General features: G+C 46.2%; 7 protein-coding genes across 7 annotated transcripts; 3 read left to right on the top strand and 4 right to left on the bottom strand.

Annotated features, from left to right (window-relative positions):
• Window positions 1–189: 189 nt before the first annotated feature.
• Window positions 190–2,300, bottom strand: BHQ10_006598 (uncharacterized protein; the record flags this gene model as incomplete). Its single annotated transcript, XM_040879201.1, has 4 exons — window positions 190–1,393; window positions 1,441–1,585; window positions 1,635–1,908; window positions 1,974–2,300. The coding sequence occupies 4 exons, from the start codon at window positions 2,298–2,300 to the stop codon at window positions 190–192; spliced, it is 1,950 nt and encodes a 649-aa protein (XP_040735102.1).
• An 828-nt stretch (window positions 2,301–3,128) lies between these two features.
• Window positions 3,129–5,111, top strand: BHQ10_006597 (uncharacterized protein; the record flags this gene model as incomplete). Its single annotated transcript, XM_040879200.1, has 6 exons — window positions 3,129–3,216; window positions 3,285–3,616; window positions 3,674–3,735; window positions 3,787–4,002; window positions 4,062–4,097; window positions 4,853–5,111. The coding sequence occupies 6 exons, from the start codon at window positions 3,129–3,131 to the stop codon at window positions 5,109–5,111; spliced, it is 993 nt and encodes a 330-aa protein (XP_040735101.1).
• Window positions 5,112–6,035: 924 nt separating this feature from the next.
• On the bottom strand, window positions 6,036–8,143 carry BHQ10_006596 (uncharacterized protein; the record flags this gene model as incomplete). Its single annotated transcript, XM_040879199.1, has 2 exons — window positions 6,036–7,408; window positions 7,480–8,143. The coding sequence occupies 2 exons, from the start codon at window positions 8,141–8,143 to the stop codon at window positions 6,036–6,038; spliced, it is 2,037 nt and encodes a 678-aa protein (XP_040735100.1).
• Window positions 8,144–12,951: 4,808 nt separating this feature from the next.
• On the top strand, window positions 12,952–14,387 carry BHQ10_006595 (uncharacterized protein; the record flags this gene model as incomplete). The annotated part of the gene is made up of 3 exons (XM_040879198.1): window positions 12,952–13,604; window positions 13,654–13,960; window positions 14,019–14,387. 3 exons carry the CDS (start codon window positions 12,952–12,954, stop codon window positions 14,385–14,387), a joined length of 1,329 nt encoding a protein of 442 aa, XP_040735099.1.
• A 243-nt stretch (window positions 14,388–14,630) lies between these two features.
• BHQ10_006594 (uncharacterized protein) lies at window positions 14,631–15,059 on the bottom strand (the record flags this gene model as incomplete). The annotated part of the gene is made up of 1 exon (XM_040879197.1): window positions 14,631–15,059. The coding sequence occupies one exon, from the start codon at window positions 15,057–15,059 to the stop codon at window positions 14,631–14,633; it is 429 nt and encodes a 142-aa protein (XP_040735098.1).
• A 1,626-nt stretch (window positions 15,060–16,685) lies between these two features.
• Window positions 16,686–18,149, top strand: BHQ10_006593 (uncharacterized protein; the record flags this gene model as incomplete). The annotated part of the gene is made up of 1 exon (XM_040879196.1): window positions 16,686–18,149. One exon carries the CDS (start codon window positions 16,686–16,688, stop codon window positions 18,147–18,149), a length of 1,464 nt encoding a protein of 487 aa, XP_040735097.1.
• Window positions 18,150–18,777: 628 nt separating this feature from the next.
• Window positions 18,778–19,756, bottom strand: BHQ10_006592 (uncharacterized protein; the record flags this gene model as incomplete). Its single annotated transcript, XM_040879195.1, has 2 exons — window positions 18,778–19,473; window positions 19,541–19,756. The coding sequence occupies 2 exons, from the start codon at window positions 19,754–19,756 to the stop codon at window positions 18,778–18,780; spliced, it is 912 nt and encodes a 303-aa protein (XP_040735096.1).
• Between the last annotated feature and the right edge of the window lie 3,358 nt (window positions 19,757–23,114).

The raw sequence follows: 23,114 nt of genomic DNA, 5'->3' as shown, positions 1-23,114 counted from the left end.
TGTTTACCTGACGTGACAGCAACATACAACAAAGATGTGGCTGAGCTGGAGGGGTTGAGGGGTAATTTACTCATTGATTACAGAGCTAGTACGGATTAGGCGATAGTACGTGGCTGTGCCTTTGACTTGACATCATTTCGGGAAGGTACCTGGTAAGTACCTACTATATTCTTTTTGTACATGTATGGCTCATCGCTTGCCCTTCTTCTTCTTTGCTGAGGTAGTACCCGGGGTCGCTACCTTCGGTTTCTCTGCTTCAGCCTTTTCATTTACAATACCTCCCTGCGTCCGGTCCGCCGCTCTTTGTTTACCTTTCCGGCCCTTGGGTCGGTACGAAGACCGATCACGGAGTGGTAGCCATCTCTCTGGATCCGGCTTCTTGCTTGGGTCATACTCCTTCGGCAGCCTCGACTTGCGAATCCGTTTCTTAGCTCGGGCGTTTTGTTGAGAGTTTGTAGCCGCTCTCTTGCGGGCGCCTGCAATGACTGCCGCGTTGGCTGCAAGACTGGCCTGTGATTGAGGCACGCCGGCACTTTCCAATGCCGCAATGTCAATATCCGAGACTAGATCTTGAGATCTGGGCAGGATGCTGAGTTCTTTTTGGACTTTCTGTATATCACTAGTAGCGTATGATGCGACATAACCAGCGAGGGCAAACTTGTCTGCTGCATTCTTTTGTCGGAGAGTGCTGAATAGTTCCTGAGAAATGGCTAGATCGGCAGGGKCTGAAGAATGGAGGAGGGAAGCAGCCGCTGCCCGCAAAAGTGAGGACGGTTGTTGCTCACTGCTCTGTTGACGCCAGAAGGATGCTGCTTTGGCAAGCTCGGTCTTGATATGAGACTTGCGACCTTCACGTTGGTATAGCGCAATCAACACGCTGACCAATCCGGGATTGTAGCGCACAGCTTGGTCGCTTTCGGAGATTGATTCTTCGAGTGCCCTTAGACTGCTTTCCAGGACATTGATGGCGGATGTAGTGTTGCCAACCCCAGCATATAATTGAACGATAGTAAGAACCAGGCCAATATCCTTGGGCCGTCGGTCGAGCAATGAACGTAGATCCTGAATAGCCTTCTGGTTGGTTTCACCGCGCACTCGAGCTGCGGCATTGTAGATCGACAAGAGATTATCATGTGGTTCGGTGGAAGGATAAGGTCGCTGTGCTAGTGCCTTGGTGGTCGACCGGATAACTCCATCATATTTCTGGACTCGTAGGTCCAGAGCATGCGAATTTGCTTCGAGAGTATCCAACTGAAACTTGAAAAAAGTATCGCTACCTTCGGGCTCTGAAGCATCGTGGAATTGTTTGTGGAGTGTATAAGGATTGATGTTCAGATGCTGTGTGATGAGGATGTTATTCTGGGCAATTCTCGTGGTCGACTTTTCTGCAATGCTAGACGATATGAGCGAAAGCAATGAAGTAAAATATGAGTTACTTACTTATCGAGGGAAATCTCACTCGCAATTTCTTCGGCCTCTTCTACTTTGCCCTGGCTGATAAGCGCGTAAAGTTGCTGGATCGTAATGGGCAGCAGTTCGCTCTCTTGCTCCTCAGGCGACAGATCCTCGGATGTCTTGCATAGTTCTATACAAGTCAGTGTACCGCCATCTATTTCTTTTTCATACTGGCATACCCTTTGCTCGCTTCAACAAAATCTCGCCCTGCTTGAGATCGCCCCTCGCCAGACTTGCACAAGCCGCATTGTAGGATGTCTCGAACGACTCTAGATCCTCTCGAGTAGGTTTTCTGGCTCGGGTCAAATCGCCTTCTCTTTGCCATAATCGTTGTGCGTCGATGGCCCAGGTGTTAATGCGCAAATCGTTGTACTCATTTCCTAGTTCTTCCTCCTCTCCTAGCAAGCTTTCGTATAACGTCGCTGCGTTGGCGAAATTCTCGGCCCGGTAGCTCTAAAGGAATAAATACGTTAGTGTTGGCCCTCTCAAAGAGTAATTATTCCAAGTAAGAAACTTACAGCTTGAGCCTCCACATGCTTCGCACCACGTCCCCCAGCAGATTTCGCAGCAACCTCCGCGGCCTCCCTTAACCTTCCATATTTATACAGTGCATACGCATATTCCACCGCTGCTTTCTCTTTTAACGCATCTCCAGCATCTTCAAACACACGCAATGCGTCCTCGTATCGATCGAGTTTGATCAATGCCACAACCTTGGAATGTTGAGCCTGGACGTCGGTCTTGGATTTTTTCAGGACTTCATTGCTGGCTTTGAGAACTTCATCGTGGTCTTCGATTGTGGAGCTCTGCAGGAGGGTGCGTAGGGACTGGACTGTGGCGGCCATCTTGAGCTCGTCGTTTTGTGGATGTAATTCGGAGAAATTGTGTTGAGCGCGGGGTGGTCGCTATCACGATCGGTCAACGGTAGTAAGACGACGATCAATTTATTCCATTGTAACTGCTGTAGTTATCGTCGAGCTAATCTGAATCACAGGTAACAAATTTGTTGATCGTGATTTCAAGATCTAAGCAAGCAGAGCAAAAGGACGTCCATTCTTCCCAAACGGTCTTGCTTGTGCGGAACCACGTCGGGAGTCCTGCACTGATGGTCTGTATCCCTCTCCGTATACTAAATGTTCCTGCTTTGGTGCCTTGATGCCTGCCGCATTTCAGATCTCTTTACAAACCTATCAACCTAAAACCCTCTGCAGAACTCATGTCTTGTCCATGTTCAACCACTCCTCGTTACCATATCAATCAATAACCTCAAATCTAACACTTCGAAATGTCGAAATGACGCAGAGCATGCGAACGGCCCGGTCCCGGCCCGATTCAGGGCATCAAAGTTGTGGATCTACCAATACACTCTCTTTCATTGGCTCCAAGCGGATAAATATGCCCGAGTCATGTAGAACGCAGCCGAGGGGCAATGCCGCGATAGGCAATTGTTGGATAGGCTTTCCTACTCTTCTCTTATGATTTGATATGGTTTGTTATGATAGCGGGGCTCAGGGTATGGGTGATGGATACTCCTACGTAAAGAGGGCAGGTATAAAATCTCTTTCGAATGGATCTCCATCCTGGTTTCGGTTTTTCTTATTGCATAGAATTATTGTCGTAATTGAGAAAAGCCTGCACATACATACATTCATACATTCATACATACATACATCATGTCGACTGCCGCAAGTTGCTGTACTCGTACCCCCATCGGGACGGCTCAAAAGGTCCCTGTAGTAAAGATTGCCAACCTCGATACCTGTAAGTAGCATTTCTCCCTTGCCGGATGAGATCCGAATCACTCACTTCCGAGGGACAAAAAAATTCAGACGTCGCCGGCAACACATCCTCCAAAACTGGCATCGTCGTGATCTACGACATCTTTGGCTTCTACCCTCAAACTCTCCAGGGAGCAGACCTGCTTGCCGCACAAACCGGTGCAGTGACATTTGTTCCGGACGTACTGGAGAATGAATATGCTCTCCAAGCATGGTTTCCACCTGACAATGAGGAAAAGAGGAACAACCTTACGACCTTCTTCAAGGAGACTGCTGCACCGCCTGTGGTTTTGCCCAAGGTGAATGCTTGGATAGCGGAGGCGAAGKCTAAGTATCCCAGTGTTGAGAAATGGGGGATTTTAGGATTGTGCTGGGGTGGAAAGGTGAGTGCATCATTTGAACTCGAGGACGAACGATAGATTTCTTACGTTGCGAATTAGATTGCCATCCTCAGTTCTACGGAAGGAACCGAATTTGTCGTCTCCGGCCAAGTTCATCCCGGGTGAGTTCCATGCATTAAACACTTGAGGCATTTTGATCTGATAGTTTCAAGATTGTACGACGGAGCGGACGCAAAAAACGCAGTCATTCCTCATGTCGTGCTCGCCTCGAAAGAGGAATCTACAGACGTAAACGCCGACTACAAAGCAGTCTTCGATAAGAGCACCCTCGGTTCTTATATCGATGTTTATCCTACCATGCACCACGGCTGGATGGGCGCGCGGTCCAATCTTGATGATCCTGAGAATAAGAAGGAGTTTGACCGGGGGTGAGTATTATCTTTGCCTAAGTGAAATGTTCAAAGAATCGCTGACAATATGGCTACAGATACAAGGAGATTGGTGACTTTTTTGCCAAGTACTTGTAGGTATTTGCTCAAGTTACCCCTTGAAAATAGATTTAGCTGTTACTCGATTTGAGTCAGCAATAAAATCGATTTCTCAACTAGAAGACAACCTCTAGTAGAAGGCAGCATCCAGATCTCTTCCTGATACCCCACGTACACGTATCAACCGTAATTCTACTGTCATCCTTCCTGATACGTCCGAATAGATTTCTTCAATGAAGGGTAATTTCCACCCTTCAGCCTTCTCGAAAACTCTGGCTTGATATGATCACACAGAAGCTCAACGACACTACTTCGACTATCCAAGGCGTTGTCTCCTCTGATTATTCTGTCCAGTTTTGTGCACAGATATCGCCAATCAATTTGCTCTTAATTGTCGGCAAGTTCATTTATCGCCACAAGATCCAATGAAGCACGATGACGCCAATACCTTTCTTCAATGACGATTGAAAATGCTATCTCTGACTTCATGATTTCCACAATTGTAAGGATGTCCTGAAGGCACCATTTCCTGCGCTTATCATGCTGTCAAGAGCCTGATCGAATAGACAGCTCTCCTTAAATGAGGGTCTACGTAGAAATCCATACCTTCTTATTACTGCTACTGAGGATGTGAGAACCGTAGGCCAAGCATAAAAAACCGCTCACGTCCTGAATACACCTGATATACTTTGTAGTTTTTCCACACATCAACATATTTGAGATCGTAATTTCTCATATCTCTCTGTCCCGACTCCTGACAGGGACAGAACAAATCTTGCCCGATGCTCAGATTGAAGGTCAACGCAGCGGGTCTAATTGCCCTTGCTATTTTGACAGTTGCTAGTCCGTTAGCTGTTCGTGCTGCTCGCCGCAATGGTGTCTCCCGTTCCCACAATCGGATCATTTCCAAGGACGGTCAGACCAAGCCTAGCTCAGTGAGCTACAACTATGCTGGCGCTTTCCTTACTTCCTCTGACTTCACTGAAGTCTCTGGCACCTTTATTGTGCCTACTCCTCACATCCTGGGCAACGGTGATGACGGCACCTAATACCGTGCGACCGTCTGAGTTGGATATGATGACGACAGCTGCCGAAGATCCCTCTTCCAGACGGGCGTTGATTTCTGCGTCCAAAGCGACACCTCAGATACGATGCCTGGTATGAAAGGATTCCGGCTAGTCCCATTGATTTCAATAGCAACCGCTTCTATGCCGGTGACTCCGTTCTCTGTGCGTTGTTGCTATCAGTACCATCAGTGGTGTTGCAACGATTACCAACAACTCCAGTAGTTAACGCGTCAGTCATACATTCACTTTACGCTAAACCACCAGTACACTCTGTGAAACCGATGCTGAATGGATCGTTGAGGGCTTCACTATTGTTTCTTATGACGGATCCGAGGCTTTGGCTCCATTTGCCATCTTCGGCAGTGCTACTTTCACAGACGCTCATGCTACCCGGGAAGACGGCCAGGTTGATGTTGCTGGCGCCACCACCTTTACTCTCCTGACGAAAATAACAGCGCCTTGACAAGGTCCATCGCCTCCGGCAGCACAATTTTTATTACTTACATTGAGCTTTAAATCTATTAAATAGCATTAAAGCGAAGGGAATAGTGAAATATAACAAGGATACGATGTATAAATGCCGATACCCAACAGTCGGCATTGTACGCTCAATTTACTTAGGCGATAGCTATAGAACTGTGAGAGGGTGCTCGGGCGTAGGGACAAGAGTTCCAGGAGGAAGGGTAGAGATTAAGGACACTCCTTCACCATGTACCTACATGTAGCTTCCCGAGGTCATTTTACGGTCTTGAACGCCCAGGTGAACTTTGCTAACTTGAGTATACGTTCTTCTCTCGAACAGGATAATTAGTTCGCCTTTTAAGACTTAGTTTTTAAAGAGCCTTTAGTACTCAAATATATTCTTTTTCCGTTGATATAATTATTCTAGTCCTCTTCTATTTCAAGTCAGACACGTCTGGTACCGTCTTTGACCTGCTGGCGAATCAATCCGAGCAGATACACTGAATCCGTGTAACGACTGGTCTCTGCCGGACTACTATCAGATTCAGTACAATGAGCATGTCTCATCTCAATCGCATCAGGCATCGCTATACTAGAGTCCACGTTTGAGCCTGCATGTTCTTCACAGCATGCAATTTCATTGGTACCTCCCGTTTGCTGCACAATAGCGTTCTGTGAACTTGTTTCTGTAGTGATCCATACATTGCCCAAGAACATCACCAAAATTGTCGCCAAAGCGGTAATGGGAACTATAGAAATGAATGCGAACATAATCGCTGTCGAAGCCTGGCGCCTGATCGTGTCCTGTTGATCATTAGGGAGAGATGATATCACATTGATCGAATCCAGCCCTTGAGAAGTAGGGCTACCGTAACCGTTGGCTCCCGAAGTGCCCGTGGAATTTCCAGCAATCTCATTTTGGAAAACGGAGTCCATCATGGCCAGAGCTATAGTTCCTCCAAATGGAAGAGAGAATCGCATTAAGCTGTAGGCTGAAGCTAGGTGGTCGTTGAACATGCCAGCCACATGCAGATTGCTGGGCATGAAGACCGCACCGGTGCCAGCACCAGTCAGCGCCATAGTGATTGCAACTAGTTTCTCGTCACGAAATTTGACCGCAGCGGCGAGGACTGCAATGCCCACGGTCTGAAAGATAGTCCCGAGGCACAAAGCCCAGAAAGTCTGACGCGGCCAGTGATTGCAGCACCTGATAGCTGCGTATACTCCGATACCAAGTCCCGGGATATAATATAGCAATTTCGTTCCAGCTTCGCTTGCTGTATAAGCCTTCACAAGCGTGAAAAATATACCAACGAAATAAAAAATGGAGTAAAACGTCGCGCCAGCACCCACGGCAACGAAACAAATGATAAGTATGTCTTTTTTATGAAGAAGAGCCGCTGGAATCATAGGAATAGTTCGTGGGAACCATCGCGAGAGGAGGCGGCCGGGTTCAAGAAGGTATTCATATAAACAGAAAAGTAGGATAAGGATTCCTCCAACAACAAGGGACGAGATCACTGCTGCTGAATCCCATGGAAAGGTTGCACCTCCCCATGTTGTGCCCATAATTAACAAACAAACCCCAGTGACGAACATGAATATGCCGCCATAGTCGAGCGTGGAGAGCCCTTCAATGATAGCTGCGGTGGGGGTCTGGCCACTGGGCGGATGGTAGACGGATAGCTTTCCAGGCTTCAGTTGACCACGTATTAGAAAAATGGCGAATAGACCTAAGAAAACAATGACCGCACAAAGGACAAAGCAGTACCGCCAATTCGCTTTGGTGAGATAGCCACCTACGACCGGTCCTATGCCTGCTCATGGGTCAGAATTCCAGCGTACCTATCAAGAAACAGCCTGGACAAATATAAATGCATTGACTCACTATATCCAATACCGTTGAGCAACTGAAAAATGCTGACATTAACTGCGTGCTCTTTCAATGAAGCCTGATCGGCCAGTATAATCATTGTCACGTTGTCGATMCCCGCCGCGCCAATTCCTTGAAAGGCACGACCAAGCAACAGAGCAGGCCATGACGGCGCAGTAGCACATATGATGCTACCTATCAGTGACATCACGGCGGCGAACTGAAGAGATGCATAGCGTCCAAAGGTATCTGCAAGTTGCCCAAAGACGGGAATGAAGGCAGTAGACGTTAGATTGAATGCAGTCGCCGGCCAATTGAGCTGTCCAAATCTGTCTAGGTTATAGTCAGTATATTTGAAAATGCTATAGCTCGAGGTCAAAATCAACCACGCGGAAGAAGCCTCACTATAATGGGATGCGATTTCCGGAAGCGCCGTTGCAACAATAGTCACTTCGAGACTAGCAACGAAGTAGGCGGGTAAAAGACCGAGAAGAAGTCCCCAACTTTTTGTATAGTTGGCACGCTTTTCTGCTGCACATAAGGTACAATTCCCTCTTGGACGACAGGCAGGGGTGGCGCCGGACTCTTCAACAGATATTGGAGTGGTGAGACGTTGTATAGAACTCTGGTAAGAGTATGGGATATATTTTTTGGCTTGTCGGTATACGAATTTGATCATGATAGCGATACAAAGAGCTGTAACAGTTTTAGCAGATCACTTTATAATGTGAAAACTTGAAGGAGGTGGTTTATAATTTATATTGAAAGAATTTCAGTTCGCACTTAGTGTATTCGGTCCTCGGCTTCAAGAAAAACATGGTGCCCCGGGGACATTTCTGTTGACAATGGAGGCTGACGAACTCGGAGCTCGGCGATTGCTCTTTAGATTTAGCAATGCTGAAGACCTCCAGGACGAGACTACCTCACACATGAAAGACAAAAACAGGAACCTAAGCATAGTGCCGTAGATATTTGGGCCGCCACTCTGGCGATCAGTTTGGATAGGAATATTATGTGTTGCTGAGCATTTTCCGATCGCTGATTTTCCAGAAGCTATTGATCTGCAATCTTACTATTTGTCCAACGATCTTAGAAACGATTGAAAAAGATGAGCCCTAGTATCATTTCGATCCATGGTTTTGACTATGGCAGACAGATCTACTGTACTCGGTGCATGGGAACAGTCCCGAAGCGCTTCCACAGATGCCAAGCCCCGAATACCGAGAAATAATTGATCACGTGGTTCGGAACTGTCGGGGTTCGCAAAGCAGCGTTTCGCGACGAAGACTAGATCACATCATACATGCCCACTTCAACTGAATCTCGAACGCAATGCGTGCGTACAGGGTAAACAAGTCTTGCGATCAATGTCGTAATCGTAAAGTAAGATGCAATGGTAAGTAATTCAATTTCAACGGCTCACCCTTTTGAGACTGCTGCTGCGTGGGACCTCCCAAGTATATATCGTCCGAAGCTGATACTCTCTTCTTCAGTCCAGACAGTATTGCCTGGACAGAAGGTGGCATGTACACATTGCAAGGTTATTCTATCATGGTCCACTGTTTGTCCCGTTTTTGTTGACTTGTCTTAGAAGCGAAACGAGAATTGTCGGTTCAGCACCGCCAAACGCATATATCGAGCCGACACCCGTAAGTTATTCCGCTTATATTTGGATCAGTTTTGCAATCTCAGCCAGCTATAATGTTTAGACTCGACAGCCTCCAATGCCTCTCGGTCGCGAGAGAAGAATGCCGACCTCTTTATAGACCGCCTTCTCCGAAACAGTTCGGAAGAAGCAGTATTGTACGATGAATTTTCAATCATGAAGGCATAGTCAAGCGATTTCTCCATTGTTTTGTCCAGTCTAACTTCCTGATTAGGTCCACGACCAACAATGTATGTTATCAAAAACTTACTTCCCTAATTGAATCGCCCGGTCTATTAACCCCTCAGCAGCAACCAGCTCAAGCTTGGCTATATTCTCGGAACAGAGACTCAACTCCTTAACAGAAAGGCTTGGCAGCTCCCGATTGAAAGTTCTCGTCAATGGCCTTGATGATAGACTGAGAATGCATTTGAAGAAAGGAAGCGCAGCGTTCTCAACCCAGACCTCCAGAGGATCGGACAATCAAGTCAGCATTTCACTTGAAGAGAGAAAGTTATACATCGGCAGTATATCACTCCTTTGTACAGAACGCTGATTAAGTACTGAAATATTTTTAGGCTATTTTGATCATGTGCAACCAATTTATCCCTTCTTGAATCAGGCGGAGTTCGAGGCCAGTGCATTTCAGCCTGATATCACCCAGTTGAATGCGTCAAACCCTTCATTTTACGCATTGTACCATGCTGTCCTGGCTTTGGGCTGTTTGTACAAAGGCGGTGGAGAATATGACGCAGGAGTCGGAAGATCGTGGGAACTCTTTATCGAAGCGAAGCGATATTTGTCGGATATCTTGATAGGCAGGGAATCACTGCAAAGCCTCCAAGTGAGTTCGAGAATTATTATATTTGTATTGCGGCGCGAGAAGGTTCCCTCGCTTTCACTAATGGTTTGCTGATGTATGACTGAGGCTTTGGTTGCATTGGTAAGTAACAAAAACACATCCCTATTCGTTACCCTTGCTAGGCAATCAAGAAAGGCGACTAATATGCTCCAAGTCTATATTCTCAATGACGCCATGCTGCCTTCAAGTAAACCACCCTTTGCTTTCCCAAGCATCACACATGGTTTTGGCACTTCGATACCATAAGTCCCCTGTCCCTGACAGCTCTGCGGATGCCTGCCAGAGGATTTTCTGGGTGATATACCATCTCGATAAACAATACAGTTTTCAGGCACGGAGAAGCTCAGTAAGGTTGACAATACGGAGAATTCGGATCATATGAACTGACAACATCTGCCAGGTTCTTGCAGACTACGACATATGCTGTCCGCTCCCGGCTGTACGAGACTCCATCTTTGGAAAGTATGACTGGTTTCGAGCATCAATTTCATTCTGTCGAATCCTGTCTAGTACTTATGAAACAGTGTTTTCCGTGAGTGCGATGACGAGCGGTGCTATTGCTCAGCTTGCAGCCATCGATCGCATCCGGGAACTTCTAGAGGACTGGAGAACAACCATTCCAGAACAATTCCGACCGCATGAAGCACAACGGGGCTCTATCTTCAGAGATCTCAAAAGCAAAAATGTGGCGATCCAAACAAATTACTATTATTATCATCTTGTCATTGCTTTGGAAAGACTCACAATACATCTCGATCGAGAAGGGAATCGGCAGGATAGTAGAAGACAGCTAATGAATGCTGCAAGAGCCGTGATTGAGCTCACAAAATATATCGACGTGGAGGCTTATACGCCTGTCTTGTAAGTATCTCTCGAGGTTGCCAATCTATCTTTACCTGATTCTTCTACGCAGCATTCAAGCCATAATGCCACTCTCGGCTCTTCTTATCCTTTTCGACTTCATAATTCACAATCCTCGTCACACTGAGACTAAAAGTAACCTCGCCCTTCTTGATATTGTATCGGGCCACTTCAGTCTTTTGGAACTTGCTTCCAACGGATCGCTTCCTGGCAGTTACTTGACAGAATTCGCTCATATTGCCAGACAGTTCATCAACCACCTACCAGAGTATGATGCTTTGGAGACAGGGCAAACTGATGCCGTTAACCTAGACTTGCTCGATGAGAGTGTAAGTCCAATTCATCGATTATTAGACCATATATTCMCCTTACTGGATRGGTCSGAGCCGATATTAATCCGCCACTTAATTTGACGGATCAACGTTCGGGTGTACACGAAAGAAGTGATGTCTCTGAAAGCCTTTACTACCCATCCTTCGAAGAGGATATTAACAATTTTGATATGAATGGGCTTGAGTTTTGGTCACTCTTTGAGTCTCAGGCTCTCGAATTGAATGACTGAAATTCTCTTACAAGTATAAAATCAGGAGTCTAAGCCATCTGGAAAAGATCTACACGTTATCTATCCATGTGCAATATCTGTCGCAACCACACAACAAATAGAAGTAGATCACTGCAATATGCTACTGATACAAACTCTTACCGAAGCAGATTTCATTACCACGCAATTCAATTAGCCTGAAGGAATTACTATTAGAATGAAAATATTTCGGCCGCTGCAGTAAAAGACAGGATATAAAGGAGCCTTCGAGGCCTGGTCAGCCGTGGCACAACTGTCACAGAATTATAGACGCAAGCAATGTCGACACAGCTCAGCGTACTTGAAGAAGGATGCGTTGAAATCGATTGGATGACACCACGCAACGTGCTCTAGGAAGATTTGGAAGACATTTTCAAACCAATCTCGTGCAGTCATTCAATCGGCCTAGGCGAAAAAAAATCCACATTAACTACATGATCCGTCATCAGGCCACAGAACCGCTCACCTCAATTTCAGCCACCACACGCGGATGAGCTCCGTGATATACTGTCAAACAATCTTAAAAGCAGATCTAAGAATTTCCACATTTTCAGCGACAGTAGTACATAAATCTAAGCAAAATACAAACCCCTATATTACCCATAGCCACCTCTGCACAAATACATTAGTTGCTTCCCAGCCTTATGGATCCCACAAGGCACCCCATACAATCACACCATCGCGACCGCATCTCACGAGCTCGAAACCTCGCAAACTGCGAGAGAGGTACGCTATATTGTTTATATACTCAATTTGCTACAACAAATTATTGCGAAGTTCACTCACTAATATAAGAGCAGGTGAGTGGATTCATGCGCGGTGCTCACCATATCAGGGATAGCTGTAAAGTAATCCTGTCATATATCGATATGATCGTGGAACATTTTAAGGCCATGGGTTGTATCATCATTAAGTATATTAGATATGCAGCACAGCCGAATTAATTAAGGACGCCATTTCTTACCCATCGCCAACGTTTACTGCCTAAAAAGTTGTCATTAAACAAGATACCAATCAGACTGCTTCTAGCCCAACCACGGACTGGAGACAGCCTAGTAAATGGGGTAATTTAAGCTTATACTACGTTGCTATCTCGTGGCTGACGCGGCCCATCCCCCATTTGGCAGGTCAATTGTTTCGTTTCTGGCTAGTATTTATGCAACTAACGATGGTAGAGTTACTATCACAGGATTCATGCTTGGGAAACTTGAATAAAAACAATCTACACGGAGTAAATGCTCCATCCCACCAACCATCACTGATAGCGCTTTAAACTAGCGTCTCGTGGCTTGAATATTCATACCTTTTTGCGTGAAAAATGTAGCATTTAGCGTGATAGTACCTGCTTAAGCTTTATCTGACTCATTATAGTAGAATTAAAGTGCTTTGATCGACGCGCGATCAAATAGTCAATGGGAGCTCCGTACTGATAAGCTCAGTGAGCTATATAAGCTTGGATAGCTCCCCAGATCGACTTTTGCTTCGTATTCATTTGGCCAAAACATCGTTTCCAGTTGCCTACTTGGGAATCTCTTCACCATGCGTTTCTCCAATCCCTCCGTGGCTACGGCCGTGCTCCTCCTCTCTTTCGGAGTGGATGCAACACCCATCAAATCAAACAAATCGCTCCGAACCAGAAGAAGCCTCGATGCCACAATCTGGAAGCCTACCGCTTTTGCTGAATCGAGTACCCTTTCCAAGTCAAGCAACTACGTTGCATTGAAGAAAGTGGCAGGCGGAAGCGCCAGAACTAGCGCCGCTCACCTCAAGGGTTCGACTAACGGTGCCTCTACGGGATTGATCTCTCTTCTCGAGGGCGAGGAATTCGCGACTGAGATTACGATTGGTACGCAGACCTTTGAGGTCATTCTTGACACGGGTTCGAGTGATACCTGGGTTGTCGAGTCCGGCTTCGAGTGTGTAGATGTTGAGACCGAGAAGAAGGAATCGGAATCGTACTGTGATTTCGGTACCCCGTACTACACCGTCGACAAGACTTTTAAGACCATTAAAAATGAACAGTTTAATATTAGCTATGGTGACGGCGAGTTCTTGGAGGGCATAGTGGGTACCGAAACTGTCACTTTGGCCGGCATTACTGTTAAGGATCAAACTATTGCGCTTGCTAATTATGCCGGATGGTACGGTGACGGTACTACCGCTGGACTTACTGGTTTCGCTTATCCTGCCTTGTGAGTGTGTCCTTCTGGCTATAGACCTAACCCTACTGACCCAATAAAGGACGAGCGCCTACTCTTCCAGCGGCACACAAAAAGTTTACAATCCTCTGTTCACAAATATGTACAAGGAAGGCTTGGTCGATTCTTACTTCAGCCTTGCTATCCTCCGTGATGTTTCCGGAGCATCTGGCTATCTCACCCTTGGAGGTCTGCCACCCATCACATTTAACGAGACCTTTGCCACTACTCCTATTCTCATCACTTCAATTACCGGATATCCCAAGGCCTACGACTTTTACACTATTGAGGTTGATAGCATCAATCTGAAAGGAAAGGCTCTTTCCGGTGGATCGGGCGCTAAATACATTGTATGTTTGATCTATCCGAAAAGAGATTGTTTGTGATAAATCGCTGATGCCTATACAGGTTGATTCCGGTACAACACTAAACTACTATCCCACCAGCATAGCCAACGCAGTCAATGCCGCCTTCTCTCCTCCAGCCACCTACAACGATACTGAGGGCGCCTACGTTGTTGACTGCAACGCCACAGCCCCCGCGCACTCCATCACTATTGGCGGCACGGAATTCACCATCAACCCCCTGGATATGATTTTATATGCGGGTGATAATGTATGCATTTCCGGTATTGTTGACGGTGGGTCCGATGTCTCGCAAGATTTGTATATATTGGGAGATACATTCCAAAAGAATGTTGTTAGTGTCTTTGATGTCGGTGCCGTGGAGATGAAGTTTGCGCCTAACGTGAATTACACTTCCAACGACACTTACTAAATAGCCAGGAGGTGACCTTTGATGATGAAATCGCTGGAATGTACCATCTTCAGCTAGTTTGGTCAGAAGACGTTCAATACATCAGCGTACGAAGTACAGACTAACTAATAACTCACTCGGTACAATTCCATGCGTTAAAGAATTTGAGACAGGTGTCTACTAATCATATCATTATAACACATCATGAAAAGATGAACCTTTCTCCTTGGCCTATTCCCTTAACAAAGCCCAATAAAAACGAATCTATGTCAACCTCAAATCCCCAACCTCATTCGTCCGACCCTGCACGAACCCCCTATTTCCTGTATTCACCACCCCCGTCGGCTCCATTAACATAACAACTGCCTCTCCGGTCCCATCATCATTGTCCACCACTGCTGGGCAATGCATGACTCCCTTGGGTACAACAAAAATATCGCCCTCATCCAGGTAGACATCCTCCAAGCCCGAGTTCTGACCAGGCTCATTCAACCGAATCAGAACCTTGCCTTTAATGATGTAAAAAAGCTCATCAGTATCTGGATGACTGTGCCAGATGAATTCGCCGGAGAATTTGGAGATTTTGATTTCGTAGGCATCGTTAAGCGAGGCAATGATCTTCGGCGACCAGTAGGAGTCTATTTTGCCAATGGATAAAGGTACGGATTGCTTTGTTGGTTGTTTAGATGCCATTCTATTTGTCTTGGTCAAGTAGTGAATAATAATTTGTTTTGTTGTACCTAAGTAGAATAAATCAAAGGCTTGCTTTCTGTATTTATATGACTGTATTCTTGTGAGATCAGAAGACACTTGTCATAGGGCGTGGCATCGTCGTGATGACTGCAAACTGTACCTCTACACTACCTAGTCTATGTATGGCTTAGTGCATAACAGCTACTGATGACAATCTGATGTTACTGTAATGAAACAATCTCCATGATACTCACTCCATTTGCTACTGCTTTTGTTTGGCATGATCTGGAATATCAGGCCATCGATGAAGCACATATGCTGTATAGCTAATGTTCTTTCGTCGAATTGAAGCTCAGATATGCGGCAAATCAAAGTTCGGCAAATTGTAATCTAAGATCGTCAAGTTAGATAGGTGGACTATCAAACGTGAAACAACCGATGACGCATGTTTTTTGTTTGATATCATACTATTCTCGCTATCATGCCTTTTGTACTTTGCACTGACGGGAAAGACGCCCACATTTATTGAAGTTTTCTAAAAACATATTACTCCCCGTATATACGATTTGGACGCGTTTGCTAACTCAAAATCTAGAACTCCGAGAGGCCGGTTACCGTCGATAAAACTGGGTTTTACCGATAGTCAACATCGAACACTGACCAAACGGCTCATTCCATAAAAAGCGGTTACAGCACATTGTATCCCGTACTTGTTTGCGCCTGCTATACAGTCAGCTGTTTATAACCAGGGACTGCCGTCTCCCAAGGTAGAGGACGGGTTCTCGCTCCAAGGTAGAGAGGTACGTGATGTACAATTTCCGACGATCTACATAGCTCGCAGGAGTGTGCAGGGACAAGCAATGCGGAACGGCTGAACCTGTGTACGCACTCCTGGAATTCTCTGGGCGAATGATGAACTGTCATAAGTTGCGATCCACCTGTATTTCCCACAGTGTACGTAGATCGCTCTCCACTGGGTCCGGCCTGTGCTCACGCCAGCTGTCCTCATCCCTACGGCGTGAGATTAGAGGATGGCCGATTGAGATGTCGAAGTGATAATTAACATATAAACGTAAACGTATATGCGTATGATCAGGATGAGATGCCGAAGCATGCAGTAAATGGATTGACAGACGAAAAGAAGGAGTCGAGACTTCGGGATTGAAGAGTGGAGTCGCCGGTAGGTGCAGCACGTGATTGGCCACTGCCGGACGTAGAGGCCGCCTTCAGCCACCTTCCCCTTCTTGTCATTTTTGTCTGAGACAGATTCTCCACGAGCTCCTGACTTCTATCTCTCCTTCTTTGTCGTCTACTCCCGCCTCGTTTTCTATTTACTTACACATTTTGCATCGAGAAACGGCCACTCCGAACCATATCGGCGCTCGCTGCATGTATTTCTCCTAAGCGGCCTCGTGCTCCGCCGACACTCGTTTTAATTCGCCGCGCCTCAGGGGCAGAGTCCAGGCTGTGCTGAGAAAATTCGACGCTATTCAATAATCGATCTTCTGACATCTATAGACACAGTTCGACAACGGATTGATTCCCACCGCATCGAGGATTTTTCCTGTTTCCGACCGCAGAGTCGACATAATCCACGAACTGGCGACAAGACGCAAGTCGGACATCATGTCCATCGCAAAGGACGCCCTCTTCGTGGGCCCCGCCACGCGACAAAGGAAAAGAGTTCGATTGATATTAATAGCTACTATAGCAGCTGCATTTTTCTTCTTCTCCTATAACTTCTCCAGAAACCGAGTACTCTACTCTTCAATCTCCAGCTACGATCACGAACATGCCGGATCGCCAGCCACACGCCCCTCGTCGTTCACAACCGGAGCGGGAACTTGCAACGTCGATACCGGCGTCGTGGAGAGATATGGATTGAGCGGAGACGTCAAGTACACCCGTCGTGAAATATACGTTGTCCTTACGGACAAGGAGGAGACACCGATCACGACCCAAATGGACATGAACCTTTTCGATGTAGCGCCCACGACTTTGTCCGGAGATGTCGAGACGACTGTCAACTGCTCGGATCCAATTACTGTTAGAGTGCCACCTTCTCTACCGTTCAGGGATGCCTCGCACATCGACTTTGCAATTTCCACGAATATGGAGCGATTGATGGACTCCATGGATGCATTCTCGGTGTGGGCCGGATATACAAACACACGATTCTTGGTATTCATTGAACCTGGAGCAGATCAGAGAAAAGCGCAACGCAAGGCTAAGAGTCTTGGTTTGAACATTGAGCTTTTTGAGTCGGATGTCGATTACGAGAATCGGTATTCCTTGTTGGTGAAGCTCTTGGCCGACAATGCTCGCCCCGAAACGAAGTGGTTTTGCATCATGGATGACGACACATTTTTTATGTCCATGTCTAGACTCTTGCAGATGCTTGACAAATACGATGTTTCCAAGCCACATTATATTGGTACCGTGACTGAGAGTGATAGTCAACTCTCGATGTTTGGTATTTTTGCCTATGGAGGAGCCGGAATGTTCTTCTCTCGCCCTCTGATGGATGAGCTTGGTCGTATTTGGGGTGAATGCGATGCCGGTACAGATCACGGTGATGGAAAGATCGCTCACTGTGTCTATCAATATACCCGCACGAAGCTTGAAATGGAGACCGGTCTCAACCAGCTAGATTTGATGACCGATGCCTCTGGATGGTTCGAGGCCGCGCGCTCTGTTCCAGTGTCTCTCCATCACTGGAAGTCATGGTTTGAGGCCGATGTTGTGAAAATGACTGCTGTGCGTGATGTCTGCGGCACTAACTGTATACTCCGCCAGTGGAGGTTCGCTGATGGATGGCTTTTGACCAACGGATACTCGGTCATTCATCACGGAGCAGGTATTACGGACGATTATGGCGCGTTTGCCATGGAGAAGACATGGGACGACCTTAACGGGTCGACTGACGAGTCTTTCGTGCGTACACTCGGTCCTCTACGGTCAAAGGAAGAAGATAAGATTTCGCTCCGACTTGCGGACGTGATTGTTGAGGGAGGCCAGGTCAGGCAATTCTATATCCGCCGTGTTGAGGGAGGCGACGAGGTGTTGGAACTTGTTTGGCGCTTGAACTAATCAGCCTGAATCTTCACCTCTTTCCCAATTTGCTACACCATAATATCACCGCATTATATAACCATCATTACCATTACGACCATTTATTATAGACCGAATGCCGTGGGTCGAATCAGATGTCCTTCTGCGTTCGCCATTGTTTACCGTTACTCAGTGCGGATTACGATAGCTTGCCTGGAATGATGATTGATTTTGATCCACTACAACAAGCATTTCGATATTCGTTTCATTCACAATGTTCCTTTTACACTTGTTTGGACCATTTAAGTTCTGGCTTGCTTTTCATCGGGAATTGGGGTATAAGTTGAGTTCAGTTCTATTGTATTGTATATAATTCTTTTCGTGTGTGTTGGGTTGGGTGTTGGAGCTTGCGTAAGCTACAGGATAGTGTTGTTGATTTCGATAAAAAATTTCAACTGGAGTTTTCCTTTATCCATCAATACACATGCATTGCCGGACATTCGTAGGGTCATGTATCAATGTCTAATCAATAACATGTGCGCGTAACCGAGCAACGAACGCAATATGTCACAGACGAGAGGCAGTTACTATGTACTATATGCATGTCATACCTAGGTTGTTTATCTACCAATATCTATAGAAAAAACGATACCCCGCCCGCTTGCTTTCATTTACTCCGAACCCTCGGAATGTCACGTTCCCAAGAGATCTGGTCACCTCCAATGTGCATCACCCCCTCCCCCCCTGGGCTAAGCGCAGGAGACGATACACCCGCCAACTCATATCTCATATTCTCCTCATTCGACGCCATCTCATGCACACCACCGCTCGGATTGAGTTCTTGCGGCGATGGGGGCGGCTGCTTTGCACTATACGCTGTTGCTGCAGCCCAATCTTCGCTGCCACTGATTGATCCTCCTAGTTTTGTATTTGACAAGGGTTGTTGATCTGCGCTGTTGCGATTGCGTCGGCGGATGAAGATGAAAAATACTAGGGCTGCGAGGGCGGCGGTTGCGGCTACGGCGATGCTGATGCCGACGCCTACTTTTGCGCTGGTTGACAGGCCTGATGATGCTGATGCCGATGGCGATGATGTGCTCGAATGAATGGACGAGGTTGTGGCGGCGGGTGATGGCTCAGTAGTAGTCGTGGTAAGGGCAGAAGTTCTGAAAGATGTCGTTGTTGAAGAGCTGCTGCTAGCAGATGAGGAAGTAGGTTGGGCAAGTTTCTGAGCGATTGTGATTGCACTCGTGGATCCACAGCAATCTGTACTATTGCCACAGCACCATGTCGTTGCATTCGCTAGCCCATTACATGGGGTCACTTGCGTGACTGTATTAGAGTTTCCGCCATCATTAGGATTCTATCCTCATCATCAACACCAAGTCCACTCCCATAAATCCTTCTTTTTCCAGGTTTGAAGGACATACCGTCTCCGCCGTACAAATATTCAAACATCCTCCATTCTCCCAATCCGTACTTGTACACTGATCCCTGAAATAACCCACATTCTCCACGGTCGTTCCATTATCATCCCTCGTCTGCCAGACATTCTGACACAATCCATTCTCCAGACAAGTATCCGCCGTGAACCCATTATCGCGACTCCCACCGGACGGATTCGAGCGGTTTGTGCCGCAGCACATACTCGTTGTACCGCTGTAGGCGACGCATGGTTGGTATGCTGAGTCGGACTCGCTGTACCCGTTGGGGTAGTAGCATACTGCCAACGAGAGTTGTGGAAGAATTGAGATAAAAGAAAGAAGAAAAGGGGGATTCGGTGATCTCATTTAAGACTTCTCTTTTAGCAAGAAGTCGTTCTTGAATACATTCTCCAATTAGACAGGGAACACAAGATTCGATTATGGAGTATGCATGAGGTGGAAGGGAAAACAAGAAAGATACGGAATACAGATTTACGGGATAAAATGCAGCAGGCACTAAAAACCCAAGGTCTCGAATCTCGACCCTGTTCATGAAGCAGCCAAGGATTCGTGGCCGATCCTTTAGAGACGCCTTCGTAGTACCTATGTAGCTTCAACTAGCAAGGATTAGCAACCCAGGGGGCTACCAGAATATCTGAAACCGACTAAAGAAGTCAGTAATGAGCCCCCAAGTTTAATTCTCATTCGCTGGCCTCGTCAGTCATAAGTTCCTCTTAAATTTGTTCAGTGTCATTGAAAATAAGCTTGATCGACATGTGCCATGTTGACAGTTACCGTGAGAAACTGGCATCGAGCGTGGAGGAGTGACTTTGTTGTCGGTTTACAATTTGCCGTATTAGGAGATTTTTGTGGAGACTTAGGGTTTTGGCCACTGGACCGTTGAAGACTTCTCACTTCAGTAATCGACTAAATTACTTGACGCTGCATTGGATAATAAGTATAATTGTAGAATATCGGTTTTAATATATATATCAAGTGGTTTTTAGTGATGTTACTTTTAAAGGTACATCTTACTATATGTGGTATTAGATCAAGTTTGACCCTGGTTCGTCACCCGTGGACCTAGGTAGATGATACGTGGATGAGACAGAGACACAGTTAAGTAAAAGTCTTTATTTAGTGTTTTGTTCGTCTAGTCATATAACCAGGTAGTGCGGCTTTTTAAAGGATCTTACGTGACGTTCACGTCAAGATGGTTAAATTTAATCAGATTGCAAAATGGACTGATTTTTTCCACTCCGGATTCTGTCTCCTTGCTAGTCGTGTATAAAACCCTTCCCGCGATATGGATATAAAGAGCTACTGAGCATTCAGATCATGTCAGCTTCAGTGCCAGACGTGTAATTGGTACCGAGAGGGAGTATTAAATCAGAAGCGACCAAGGTCTATGATTCAGTTACCTGACCAGGCATCTTGTGGATATTCTATAAGCCCATTGCCCTGAAGAAACAGATTGGAGGCGCGGTAAACACTGTTCCAAAAACAAGACACGGTCAGTACTTTTTGCATGCACAGCAAGCACTCCATCTTATCTCTATAGCGACACGGTACAGCGTAAGCTCGATGCTTCAGCAGCTGCGACGGTTGAGAGATCGACAGATGGTGCGTACTACTTTATTTTGGTCATTATTCAAAACAAAGTTGACCAGCTAAAGTCCTTGGTGGTAGCGTTCATCGGTTAGGAGAATGTCCAGGCGACCGCACTCTCTGATAAACATTAGAGATCTTCTGCAGTGGCCAGCCGCCCATAAAAGCAAAGAGAAAGCTTCTTAAGAAAAATGCTGCGGAGATTTTCCTTTTGACGGATCTATGTGGACAAGACTGGTGAAATACCAACATTGTTTGTGTACGCGCCGCCCTCTCTCAAAGAGCGAAAGCTACATGATTTATCTTCCCGGACTCAAATCGCAGTTATTATGCTAATATGAGTTGGAACCAGACGGAATGCTCGCGGTTGGCTTTACAGGGACCTTTCTGATGTATCCCGGCCTCCTCTTTGTTATTATGTGTATAGGGAGATTTTCAGCGCACAAAGGAGCCACATCAAATGAATGCTCATCATCTTGCTGATACGAACCCAATCCCAAGCCTTCAGTCGATGGTTCCGGGAAACTTTTTCGTTTGGAAAAAACGTCGACTGCCAGCCATCCTTGTACATTCGAGACATTGCCACATTACCCCCATTAGAGTATCTCCGCACGGTCAACATTCAAAATTATCGCTGAAATCCCCGGGGTATAGTCAGTCGTCTTTCTCTACGCATGAGGTACAATTGAGATGAGTCCAATTCACGAAGCAAAACTCCGTTCGAGGCGGAAATGCGTCGTCGTACATGGGCCGTTATACACAATGTCAATTGCTCGGTTTCTGTTCAGTTTGGACAGCCTAGAATGATCCAGCTTCGTGCATATGGTAAAGTCAAACCCTAGACTTTAGTAGATCGGGATTTCGAAATCAACACAAAGAAGCTGCCCGTTACACAACTAGACAATTCAATGCTCAGTCCCAAAGACCCTACTTGCAGGAACATCGGGTTCGAAGCTCGAATCCTCGTCTTGCTATACAGATATAGCGAATTTGGACCGCCTAAATGAAGCGTACAATACCATTCCACCAGGTCTTCGGTTGCAGCCACTCACGCCGTCGGTTGATAATAGCTCTGAGATGGTAATGCACCACATCTCGCTGGCCTTGCCGGCGTAGAAGTCGCTATGTAATCTTCACCATAAGTATCAGGGGGCGAATCATGATTCCTTGACAGGCAGAAAACATATGATGTTCTAAATGGTACTAACTATCACCCTAATGCATTCGAGGACGAGTTCAAACTTGTAGGTTGAGAGACAATGATAATAGTTAAGAGGCTGGATTGACCCGCAAAGCATTGACAAATGCTTAATTTTGCGCAGCAAAGGTGGCTGGGTAATTTCGCTTTTGATGTTTAAGCATTGAACTGCTCTCCAGGTATACACTTAAGTGCAATTGAAACACTACCTCATCTGAACTTATACATCAAGCCTTTTAGCTGGGACATCTCCGGGATGATGTCTGTCTTAGGAAGTCGTTCTTTGCAACACGGTCGGAGACATGTTGGTTGTATCCGCAAAAGTGGTGGCATCCAACAATCTCCATGACCTGGCTACCATGTGAATGTGGATCGATGGTGACGAATACAAGTGGAGGTTCATCACTACGCGATTGACATAAGCACGATGATCGCCAATTGAAATTTGACACTTACAGACTCATTAAAGTGCCAAGTAACACAATCGCCGTCGTTTCAAGAGGGAATCTTTCCGAGCCTAGCTCCAAAAGAGTCTTTGCCGGATCCGAGATCATCCCTCATCCTTCACGCTCTATGAAAGGCCTTCACTGTGCATTGTGGAGTTGTAAAATATGACTTAAGACGAAAGAGGATCTAACCCCTCTTTCTCAATACTCGTAGATCAGAAATTTCCTGTTCTTGAAACTTTAAAGTCTCTAGTCTTTGCAAATAGATTGACTTCAAAAGCAGGAACGCACACACTCACATCACCGCTACTTAGTCAAACCTTAAAGT

The sequence above is a fragment of the Talaromyces amestolkiae genome (assembly GCF_001896365.1).
Source record: "Talaromyces amestolkiae strain CIB chromosome Unknown scaffold12.1, whole genome shotgun sequence".
In the NCBI taxonomy this organism is placed as follows: domain Eukaryota; kingdom Fungi; phylum Ascomycota; class Eurotiomycetes; order Eurotiales; family Trichocomaceae; genus Talaromyces; species Talaromyces amestolkiae.
This window is presented reverse-complemented; position numbering and strand designations above follow the sequence as displayed.